The 12546-nt window shown below is 41.9% G+C and overlaps 1 protein-coding gene across 13 annotated transcripts in view; it reads left to right on the top strand.

Annotated features, from left to right (window-relative positions):
* tnrc18 (trinucleotide repeat containing 18) overlaps window positions 1–12546 on the top strand; it is a 173339-nt gene that overhangs the window by 96797 nt on the left and 63996 nt on the right. For all 13 annotated transcript variants that reach the window (XM_073060680.1, XM_073060681.1, XM_073060690.1 and 10 more), the window contains 5 exons: window positions 168–258; window positions 7601–7806; window positions 8917–9063; window positions 10050–10234; window positions 11380–11794. In XM_073060680.1, coding sequence (XP_072916781.1) covers window positions 168–258; window positions 7601–7806; window positions 8917–9063; window positions 10050–10234; window positions 11380–11794 — 1044 coding nt within the window. The remainder of the gene's footprint in view (window positions 1–167; window positions 259–7600; window positions 7807–8916; window positions 9064–10049; window positions 10235–11379; window positions 11795–12546) is intronic.

Here is a 12546-nt window from a genome sequence, read left to right as displayed (position 1 = left end):
CAACATCTCTTTTATTTGAGTCAGAGGTTTGTTTGATGACAATTCTGCACCACATCTTTGGATGGTTTTGCTGCATTAAAAGAGATACACAAGTACATTTGCTGTTTTATTGCTGAGATTATGGAGCCCTTTTGAGAGATGACAGTTGGTCTCCTTTTCGCTTCAAGGACATGGGCGGACAGACGAAGAACGAAGTGACGATCGGCATCGCCATCGGGAGGAGCGCCTCATTGCCCGAGAACAGGAGAAGTTACTGAGGTGAGAGATCCTGAGTCACCAAAGTATTCTGACTGTTGTGTCTTACCAGCTCAGGACTATCACAGCATTGGCCATGTTGGCTCAACATATGTGCAATTTAGAATACAAACAGAAAATGCTGGAGATACTCAGCATCTGTGGAGAGAGAGACAAAGTTAATTTTATAGGTCAATAACTTTTCATAAGACTCTGATGAAGAGTCATTGACCTGAAAAAGTATCTCTGCTTTTGTCTCCACATATGTTACCTAATCAGATGAGTGTTTCAAGTATTTTCTGTTTTTATTTTAGATTTTAGCATCTGCAGATTTTTTTTGGAATTTCAATGTGTACAATTGAGTCAGTCTTGACAATTGGTAAAATCAGAAATATAGCCCATCACTACAACATGTCTAGTAGGGTTCTTGTTGTTATTGGTGGCAGTTATATATTAAAAATACTTTCCATGCAGCAGTCCTCATAAGACAGGTACACATCATTGTAATATCCCTTTGAACCTACCTTGTTGCCAATAGCCCTGTTCCATTAAGTTCCCTATGTTCTGAAAATAATTTTTTCTGTGGCATCAAACGTGTTGCTTAATTGATCAAATTTAACCACTACTGAATTGATGTTATTCTAGTAAAACCTGTTTCAGTGTAAGTAACATGAAGAAATCAGGATCAAACTCCCGAATCAGAACGGGGTTGGAGGAGGTGGGCAGCTCCCTACAATTGTGGTGGGTGGAACTGGTGACGGGGCAGGGGCTGACTGAGTTAGCTGATGTTGGGGAGTCAGACTCAAGAAACTGTGCTTGGCATTTAATGGATGATGTTGCTGATGAAGGGGTGGTGTCTGGTGATGGATGAGAGAATGGTTGTTGACTGATTGTGTGAAGGTGAGTATTCTGAGCTTGTGGGGAACGGGTGGGTGCAGTCAGTACGATGGCGGATGGAAGCCTATAAACAGATAGCCTTTCTGAGTCCTGTTCACCATTCCAGGCTGGTACCAACTCAGAGAGGCCCCTTGAAATAGCCTAGCTCCCAAATAAGCATGGCTCTAGAAATCAAAGTTACGTGAGTTACAAGAGCCCAATGTCTGATGTATATGAGATCAGTATGATCCAATGAAGCCCAGTACAGGAAAAGGCAATGGACACACAAATGGATTCAATGTCCCTGTGCCCACTTGAGATTCTGAATTGGTTTAATTCAACCCATGAATTGTATTCTGGGAAACAGGTTTTTATATGCATCTTGCTGGTCAGTTATTTTTTTGCTTAATTTGTTCAGTCTACGTTCTTACCTTTTATGGAACTGCTTTTCATGTTTCATTTCAGTGACTGAAATGCTTCAGCGTGTCCTCAAACTATGGAAGATACTGCAAGTGCAAGTTCAGAGCATTGATTATATTTCCACACTAAGTAGAGTCACAGCATATCTGCTTAGAACAGGACTTCCCAACCTTTTTAGTGCCATGGGCCCCCTACTATTAGCTGAGTGGTCCCTGGGCCCCAGGTTGGGTACCCCTGGCTTAACCAACTTACAAAGGAGAAAGTAACTTGTAGAGGAAAATATCATCAGTGGGTGAGGTTGAGTAATGTCTTGAAGGGATTGTGATGAGGATAACAGTGACCTCAGTTTAAACCATTTATAAAACAAACTCTTTCCATGAAAAGGACAACAATCAGACCCATTCACTCCATACAAAAATGTAGGAAATGACAAGTGGCCAAATTAATTCCATCTCACTAACTTCAACCTCTACAGTGTGTTATTACAATCAGTCAATCCAAGACAAACAATTTTTAAAAGCAGTACCATGAGGAATAATTTTTTTTACCGATGTTCCCTGAAGGCGATGTATTAGATTTATCTTTTGCTTTAGTTGTACTCCACTGCCCACGAGCCTGCTCCCTCAAGGCCTCCAGGTACAGCTGCAAGACACAACATCGTCTGCTGCGCCACCAACCCGAGTCAACAAGACAGGGTCAAACTGCACAGAGTGACTGGGGTACAGCTGTGTTTCGTGAGCTGGCATGAATCCAAGATGAAAGAGCTGATGGCTGAGCACAAAGCGATCCTTTATTAGTTTATTTGTCTTAATGTTGTTAAATAATCCTGATTCCCAACAGTTGGTTTTTCTCTTTTGTTATATGGTTACTGATTGGGACTCACCCAAAAAATATCACTGTGTATCAACTTCAGCCTACTATCTTCCCCTTAAGGTCGTTTTGTTTCTTTATGAAAATATTAACCGTGTGTTCCAAAATTTACATAAATATTATCTATAGATAAGAGACCAGGCTTGTTTTTAAGTGTGGTGGAAATGTGGTGAATGGCAACAGAGAATCTCCCTATATGATCTGTAATCCCTGGGTACATGGAGATATCAATAATTATCACATGCTGCTGAATTAGAAAGGATTGCGATTTTTTACTGTGCCTTTATAACTTCCAAATAACCTGACATGCAATGTGTACTTTTAGCAATGTAGACACTTCTGTATTGTAGGAGATGGGATAACAAGTTGTCACGAATAACAATGAGACAATAGTTAGGTGATGTACCTTATTGGTGCCGGCCGGATAAATATGTGTCAGGGCTTTGGAATAATACCACAGTGATCTTTTGCCCCAGAGAGCGCTAATGAGGCCTTGGTTGAATGCCCCATCAATATTCCCACAGCATTGCACTGATATGAACCCAAACCCACTGACTCGAAGTACACTCGCACAGGGATGGGCTGGGGGGGGGGGGGGGGAATTTGTGGGTCAGTGTGCTATATGCCTACTGATGGCTTAGCAGAACATAATAAAGGTGAAGTCCAGTCTCTTGGCTATTGTTAATACAGGATAGATGTACAAAGTTATCAGCTCCAACCAGCTGGCGATACACAAGGGGTGGATGGTGCAGTCCTTACAGATTATAGATGAATAGTAATGCAGTATAGGAAGACTTCTAAAGTTCTTTGGAAATAATAGTAAGGGCAAAGAAGCACTTCTTTATTTTGAGTATTTTTTCTGTACACTTGAAAGTTCTCCCTCCCAAAATGTAGGGCGCTGCTTTATGTCACCAGTAAAAGCTTACTTTGAGCAAATGTTGACGAGAGGCTAGTCCTCAGCTAATGTTGGTGTCACATCACGACTTGGCTTATCTAAAGCAGAGATCTGTTGCAGCAGGAAAGTAAACTGTCTTCTTCACCTGCTATCTCATGTGTGCATCTATATGAGTACGCCCATGTATCCCTGCCTGCTTTTCTATTCATATATATGCTTGTATCTGTGTGTGCATGCACATGTACCTGCAATGGTGTCTCTCAGCATGTGTCGGTAACTGCTTATCTCCCTATCAGGATGTGCCTACATCCCCTTGTATCTACAACCTGCAGACTCACTTTCGAGGACTCTTTCCAACTCATGTTGTCAGAATTTTATTTTCATTTGCACCGTGTGTCCTCTTTTTGCACATTGTCTATTTGTCAGTCTTTGTTTGTGTATTGTTTTCCAAAATTCTTCCTGTAAAGCCTGCAAGACAATGAACCTCAAGGTAGTATATGGTGACAGAAACATACTTTGGTAATTAAATTTGACTTTGACTCGACTTTAAACTTTACTTGGAGTTTGTACAAGCATGTGTGTTTGTATGTGTCTGTGACTGTACGCCTGTGTATCTGCACGGGGTGCTTGCGCGTGTGTAGGGGGAGACTATCTGTGCTTCAGTACGTGTGTGTTGTGTTTGTGTGTGAAGTATAAATAATGGGACAGCCACTCGTTTTTGTGTTCACGTTCCATTGAGACTGCATTGAAGATGAGCAAGCACAGGATGGACTTCCAATAGATATCCGCCTTGTTCAGAAATAACTTGTTCTGCCAGCTGAACTCTTATATATGGATCGCATTTGGGCATTCTTGGCTTAAGAATGTAATGCTGAGGCTTTATAAGGCATTGGTCAGACAGCATTTGGAGTATTGTGAACAGTTCTTTTGGGCCCCTTATCTAAGAAAAGATGTGCTGGGGTTGGAGAAGATCCAGAGGGAAGCTCACAAGAATGATCCTAGTAATGAAAGGGTTAAACTATGAGTGGGTGCTTGGCTTTGGACCTGTTCTCACTAGAGTTTAGAAGAATGAGAGAGTGATCCCATTGGAACCCATCAAATATTGATAGGTTTAAATAGAGTGGACATGGAGAAGATGTTTCCTGTAGTGGGGCAGTCTAGGACCAGAGGGTGGCAAATCTGCGGAAACTATTGTCACAGGTGGCTGTGGAGGCCAAGTCATATTTAAAGAAGGGGTTGATATGTTCTTGATTAGTAAGGACATCAAAGATTACAGGGAGAAGGCAGGATAATGGGTTTGAGAGGGATAATAAATCAGCCATGGTGGAATGGTGGAGCAGACTTGATGGGCTGAATGGCCTAAACCTGCTCCCATGTCATATGGTTTTATGGTCTAAGTCTGCTTTACCTTCCCTGTACACAATTCTTGAATCTGGCATTTAACTTCAAATAACAACTCCTCAAGCCATTTTGGTTGAGGGGATAAGACAACTGGTCATGATCGCATTTTGTGGCAGATTACATTGTCTCAAACTTGACCTTAATGCTGATGAAAACTAACCAATGGTGTTACAGTGAAAGAAAGCAGCTTGCTTGGCCCCACATAAGTGACAGAAAAGCTTTTAGCCTCCACTTAAGAAAGCAGAACAATGGCGGAGAATTTGTCTTTGGAGAGAAAACAATGTTTTTTCTTAAAAATATCTTTTTTTTATGGCCCTCCTTTTATTTGTCGGGGATGAAAGGTTTTTGAAACAGCCGACTGGAGGCTGGTGGCATTGGCTGATTTCCTCAGAAGTTGTTTGCCTTTTGTTAGCGATGCTGTGTGTGTGTGCACAGGGAGGGAGAGACCATTCACTGCTTTACACCAAGGTGCAGTGCCGTTAGACTGTTGAGTGATTTATGCTTTCCTGTCTCTCTGCTTGCACAGATAAGTCAAAGATGAAAGTTTAAGATGTTCGTATTATAAAGTGCTTTCAAACTTCACTTTCCCAGCTCTCTCACAATACTACATGCATGTACATAAAAGATAACACTGTAAGGTTTTGCAAAATACAAATTTGACCATTTGTACTTCAACTTCAGGAAGTTTGTGAGTTACTGCTTTTAGGTCAGAGCCTTACAGAAATCTGCCCCTCCACATCCTTTCACTCTCCCACTCTTCTGTGAATTTAACATCCACTACGAGTGAATGTTCATCAATGGTCCTTGTCTGGCAATATACTGACGTCCTGCAATTTCACCTTAAGCATTGTTTGGTTTGATTTTAAATAAACCAATCCACACAGGTTAATGTGTCATTGTTAAGCAAATTGCTTCACCCCTCAAATCAACTGTCATCAGTTCTTTTTCCACAACACCTAGAAAGCTGTAAAGCATATTTATGTGCGGTGATGGCAAAAGACAAAAGCTCACATTCACACGCCAGGCTATTGATTTCTGGATATAGTCCCTGAGGTTCTTGGTCATTTTCTTTCTGAACAATTATTTTCCAAAAAAAATCAGCTTTTTGAAATCCATCATGAACAACCCAAATTCTACCTTAGGAACAGAACAATGTGGATCACTTCTTGCACTATTATGGATATGTTTCTGACCGTGCTTTTTATGGGACTAATGTCTAATTTTGTATGTTTCTTCTGCATATTTTTAAAATTTATGTTTTGTGTGTGTTCTGAACATACATGCATACAAGCAAGTTTTACATTGTGCCAGTACTTTACTGTGTTTGTGCACATAACAATAATCTTTACTTGACTTTCCTTTCAGACCACTGAAAAATAGTCTTCCTGAAATAGCAGCTTAATTATGTCTTTTTTTTTCCCATTGTATTTGAATGAATGGTTATGAAATCTATTCAGATTCCTCAAATTTATCCAGTAGAAAAAATGATTTGCGCTGCTGATTTCCCAAATTAAATTTGCTCCCAGATCAGCCAGAATCCCAGTGGAAGGTGTTTCATGCTGGAGGATTTAAATATCCAGTTCCTTTCCTATGTTGAAAAGCTAGAGGCTAGAAGCAGCTCCTTGCCCACCCACAGCCCACTCTGATGTGGCTGCATAATGTTACCCCATTGACACACCTCACGAATTTTTCCCCAAATGAAAAAAGGAAAATAAGGAAAATACGTTAGATTATTGGTGCAGATGGATTTTTATTTCTTCAGGGATTTAAAAATGTATTTCACGCAAAGTTTTCTCAGTAGTAGCCAGGACATCTTCAAGGTCTGATGTCTCAAAAAGGTGGCATCCTTCATTAAGGACCCCCATCGTCCAGGGCAAGCCCTCTTCTCATTGCCACCATCAGGAAGGAGATACAGAAGCCTGAAGGCACACACTCAACAAGCCAGGAACAGCTTCTTACTCTCTGTCGTCCAATTTCTGAATGAGCCTTGAATTCATGAACACTACCTCACTACTTGTTTTTTGCACAACTTATTTAATTTAACTATATAATATATGTTTATACTGCAATTTACAGTTTTTTCCCCTCTATTAGGTATTACATTGTACTGCTGCCACAAAGTCAACAAATTTCATGGCATATGCCAGTGATATCAAACCTGATTCTGATTAGAAATTATTTATTTGAGTGCATTCAGAAATTAGTTTTGTAATAGTTTTCATTTAACACTCTCTATTGTTTCAAAATAAATGTTAAATGCACGTACAGTTAGTGGCCACTTTATTCGATACCTACTGTACCTGTTAAAATGGCTATCGAGTGTTTGTTTGTAGTTTTCTGTTCCTGTGGGTGATTTGATGTGTTGTGCATTCAGAGATGCTCTTCTGCACACCTCTGTAACGTGGGGTTATTTGAGTTACTGTTGCCTTTCTGTCAGCTTCAACCAGTTTGGCCATTCTCCTCTGACCTCTCTGATTAACAAGTCATTTTCACCCACAGAATTGCCACTCACTAGATTTTTTTTTTGTTTTTTGCTCCATTCCCTGTAAAGTTTAGAGGCTGTTGTGTGTGAAAATCCCAGGAAATCAATGGTTTCTGAGATACTCAAACCACCCCTCTGGCACCAATAATTACTCCACGCTCAAAGTCACTTATATCACATTTCTTCCCCATTCTGATGTTTGGTCTGACAACAACTGAACCTTTTGACCATGTCCGCATTGAATGCGTTGAATTGCTGTCATATGATTGATTGATTAGATAGTTACATTAATGAGCAGTACCAAATAAAGTGGCTACTGAGTGTAGAGTTTCTTTGTGCAAGGTATGATTTAGATTATAAGGTGAGATTCTGTTTTACTTTTGATTGCATCTAATCTTTGCTCTTTCCACGTCCACCTGCAGAGAGAGTAAAGAGCTGGCAGATTTTGCCCGGTTACATCCTGTGGGTTGCAGCAGCGGTGGTCTGAACTCAAATCTGATGGTGATGGGAGGCCCAGCTCTGGCTGGATCTGGGCGCTGGCCTACCGATCCTACCTCACACCTAGCATCTCACCCCTGGCTTCCACGCACAGGTAGTCCCTCCATGTGGCTGACAGGACATCCCTACGGTCAGTACTCCACCATATATGGCATTGTCTGTATTAACTTAGTACGTTTTGGAGATTTAAATCACAGAATCAAACCATTACACCTATTAGCCTGTGCTGGTGTGCACATTTCACACTGGTTCTACTTCCCATTTGGCATTTCTTACTCAAGTTATCTCTTAAACAGATCTAAATTTTAGTAAAGTCTCCAGGAGTTAGAAAGTCCTACTTTCACGACGCACAATGAATTAAATAAGCTTCTCCAGAAATTGTATATACCAGCAACTCTTACATTTACAATCCCTGGGTTTGAAATGTTGCATCGTTTAGGGGAGCTTCATGTCAGGGAAGCAGCTGAGCTTATGAGAATCCTGTCACAGAACAGTTGAATTTCCTTGTTAGTACTAACACAGCCAGAATGGGTTGCAATTTTGTTCTAGTCTGGATCAAACCTTTCTCAGCATCATAGTGCTGCATCTTCTGGAGATGTCAAAGTAAATCTCAAGGCTTCGCTGGTCACCATTTCACTGACGCATCTTGGCTCATTGAGCTGGAACATGCTACAGTCCAGTACCCTTGTCATCTGGTCAGTCTTTAAATTTATATCCAGACTGCATACTGTGTGTGATTTATATTTTTCATTGCAAGTATCATCCAAATGGAGTGGCTCTCAGTACTCGGAGTATCCTAAAAGAAGGGGTGGGATCTCTTCCTTGCTTTCCCTGTCCTAGGACCAGTGGCATTGAGGGTCACCTCAGTTCTGTACACACAGCCCAGATCCCCAAGTGCGTTTCAATCCACTTTAGGTTAAAGGCTAAACAACTCCTGGTTCAGAAGAAATCTGTCCTTTAATTCTGGTGGTTCTGATGACAATAGATGAGTGCAATTCAGTAATTGTCATAAGGCAGAGTCACCAATTGCCATTTGTCATGTTTAAATCATCTAGTTTTGGCTGACATTGAATCTGAAATGAGCTCATAATGAACCTGAATAATTCTTTGTATATGTTTCTTATTCTGGTGAATTTTATACTTGATAAATGTTATCTGTATAATATTTGATTTCTAAGTATGAAGTATATATTTTGTGGACCGCCTTCACATGGGCTTTTTTTTCTCTTGCTTTGGGCAGGACTGGGTCATCCATCATTACACCAGGGAGTGCCACCAGGATTCCCCCCCAGCATACCCAGCTCTGTGCCATCCACGTACCAGTTTGCAAGAGACCCACAGTCAGGGCAGTTGGTTGTAATTCCAACAGAACATTTACCGCACTTTGGTACGTTAAAAAGAAAGGTGTTCTAGAGAAAGGGTCAGATTTACTTTTGTCCACATATACTAAATTGGAAGGGAGAAGTTCATCTTTAAAAACCGAGCTGAGAACTGATACTGGAGATAACAGGCAGCACAGTGTGTTTAAATGTATGCCTAAGGTGGGAAATACAACATTGAACATTAGGAGAGTGGGTGTAGAACCAGTAATTGGATTTTGACCTCACTACCAAGTTTGAAACAGATTTATTTGATTTTGTTTTTATTTTGAGAAACAGCGTGGAACAGGCCTCTATGGCCCTTTAATCTGCGCTGCCCAGCACCCTCCGATTTACCCCTAACCTAATAATGGGGCAATTTACAATAAGCTTCCTACAGCCACGAGGTATCTATGAGGCTTAGGGCAGTGCTGTTGTAAGGTTCTGGGTAGGGGTGGACTTTAGCACCTTCAGCTGTGTGAGCCCTTTTCGCTGGATATGCAGTGGAAATGGTGATTGTTTCATTTGCATTGCTCCTGGTTCTGCTGCCTGCCAAGTAAGGTCTACGTCCACCCACAGTTTCTAATTAAAGACTAGCTCACTTGTTGAAGGACAGTAACTGGGATATACGTATGTGGGACGGAGGTGACGTACCTGGAAACCAATTCATCCTTCTGTAAAGGATTTAATTCATTGTTGCGCATCTGATTTTGAGTAAACAGTAGCTGACATCTTCGGGATATCAGTGCAGTTCAGAAGAGTAGGGAACTTTCTGGAATGGGAACATTTCACTATATGATGTTTGTTGGCTAAAGCCAAGTAGAGTACGGGATGGGGGTGTGGTGGGGAAGGATTTTATGTGTGTATATTGGGAGCGGAAAACAAACAGATATAAAGGCTTTTGGTCTTTAGTGGGTTTGTTCTTCCCTGCTTCAGTTGTGCCACTGCACCCGCTGTATTCTGCTCGGCTTGTTACCTCATTGTCCTGATGGTGATCACCTTGTACGCTTTCTAGCTGAATTAATGGAAAGAGCCCCTCCCCTGTGGCCTTCGATGTACCCGCCGACAGGAAGCTCCCTGCAGCACGCCCACCAGCTCCAGTTACTGTCTCACCAGCAGCTCCTCCGCCAGCACGAGCTGTACGTGCTTCAGCAGCAGGCAGCCCACGCCATGGAACTCCAGCGCAGCGCACAGCTTGTCGTAAGTTCACTCGGTAACCTCTCCCGTCTTTCATTAAGTGGACTGGCAGATTCTTTAGTGCCAAGCGTGGTAAATATCTGGGCAGTACAGCCCTGTCCATGGTATTGTGTCAGGACTTAAACATACAACCAAATATCTGCTTGCTGGTGGCAAACGTTGATGCTGCGAAGGAATAGTGAGTAGTGTCACCTGCCTCACATCTCCAGTGACCCAGTTTCAGTCCTGACCGCTCCTCCTCTACCTGAGATGCAGGTGATCCAGTTTTCCTCCACATCTGAAATGCATGCAGATTGGTAGGATTATTGACCACCATAGCTGCCCCGTAAATGGTAGATTGGAACATGGGAAGGATAAATGGGATTATTTAGAAATACACCAAGCAGGTGGGTTGACGGTTGACACGGACTTGGTGGCCCTGTTTCCATGCTGTGACTCCGTGACCGCGAGTAACTGGGCGGGGCTAAGTTGGAATGGATAAATTGGGACCGTGGCGTCAGAGAGGTGGAGGAGCAAGAGATAAACTGAGTGAATTGAACAAGGAAGCAGCAAATAGACGAAGCACCCCAAATGCTGACAGGACTAGATCGGGTGGTTTTGGAGAGGATGTTTCCTGTGGTGGGGTCATCCAGAACTAGAGGGCACACTTTAGAACAGAAGTAAGGAGGAATTTTTTTTAGCCCAGAGAGTATTAAATCTGTAGAATGCTCTGCCACAGACTGCGGTGGAGGCCAAGTCCGTGTGTGTATTTAAGGCGGAAGTTGATTATTTCCTGATCAGTCAAAGGATATGGCAAGAAGGGGCCGAGTGGAATCTGGGATCAGCCATGATGGAATGGCATAGCAAACTCAATGGGCTGACTAGCCTAATTCTGTTCCTGTCTTATGGTCAATGCAATTTTCCTAGTGGCTTCCATGTGCCACTTGCATCGTCCAAGGAAGATCTGCATTTTCACAGTAGCAGATGTAGCTCTTGTAACTTGTAAATACTGTAAAATTTTGATTCCTAATCCTTTGTCCATTTGCCAGGTCTAATCCAAAAGGGTTAATATATTTTTGAAGTACTTGTATAATCCTTATTTTTTTAAATCTTAGTTTACCATCAAAATAATGCACTCACTACATACCGGATTTTCATCTTTACAACAGGAAAGACTGAAAGCAAATGAGCACAGGAGTGAGGTGGAGGAGAAAGTGTGCAAGAGGAGTGCTGAGGGAAGCAAACCTGGCATTGTGACCTCCTCTTCAGGAATATTACAGAAGAGGCACCCATCGCACTCCCCGGTGCCATCCACCTCCTATCACAAGACAGATACCCCGCCCCCCTCATCACACAACTCATCCCCTAGGTTAAAACTGAAGTCTGATGTAAGAGCTGACATGGGGGAGGCCTTGCCCCCACAACCTTACCCTTCACCACCTCCAGCCTCCCATCCTGTCAGCCCTCCACATGGGTCACCACCTCCAACCCCAGCACTGTCCCAGAAGGTGGAAGTATCTGAAGAGTCGGAGAAGAAAGGCTTGGAGAAGGAAGGTTCAGCTGCTTTCCAAGCCTTATTTCCTGGTAAGGAAATCCTGTTTTCTCCAAGCCTTATTTCCTGGTAAGGAAATCCTGTTGGTTTTTATCATCATGTGAAATAATTATAATATCGCATGGAAATGTGGAAAATCTTACCCAGGCCGTGCAATTTATGGATATCGATTATTACATCAAATACATCCTATATTGTATAGTCTCTGCAGATTCTTATCTTCTGGCCAGGGACACTTTGACCTGTATAATGTCCGTTCATTAATGTTGAGGCTTCTTCCTTTCCATAAATGGAGTTCATGTGTCAGAAGTCAGGTCTTTATCTGAGTTCACACAACGGTCTTCAGTCAGCTTAACATGAATAATGTATGTTGACTATCTATTACATTGTCCAGACCCCTTTGGTGTCCATCTTTCATTTTCGGATCTCAACATGAATGCATCCATTTGAAAAGGGCCCAAGCTGTTTGTGCTACCCCAGGTTTCAGAATTGGTCTCATGGAAACCAGCTCTGATGCTGACAGTTCTACCTTCCATATCCAATGTCACAAAATAACTTTGGAGATAATTTCAAGATCAATGTTTCTCTTAAGGTCACTTGGCCCTTCAGAGGATTCTCTTACTAATTCCATGTATGATAACTGTGGAGGTTTGATTAGCTTTAGGGAATACTGTTGATTTATGTGTGTGTTTATGTAGAACGAACTTTGAGCATTGGATGCAGAAACTTTTGCAATATATGTCAACTTTCAAGTGAGTTAACAAGTTTATTTATCGGGTAACTC

The sequence above is a fragment of the Hemitrygon akajei genome, chromosome 11, assembly GCF_048418815.1.
Source record: "Hemitrygon akajei chromosome 11, sHemAka1.3, whole genome shotgun sequence".
NCBI classification, from domain to species: domain Eukaryota; kingdom Metazoa; phylum Chordata; class Chondrichthyes; order Myliobatiformes; family Dasyatidae; genus Hemitrygon; species Hemitrygon akajei.
The sequence above is the reverse complement of the archived record's forward strand: the minus strand, read 5'-3'. Positions and strand labels throughout refer to the sequence as shown.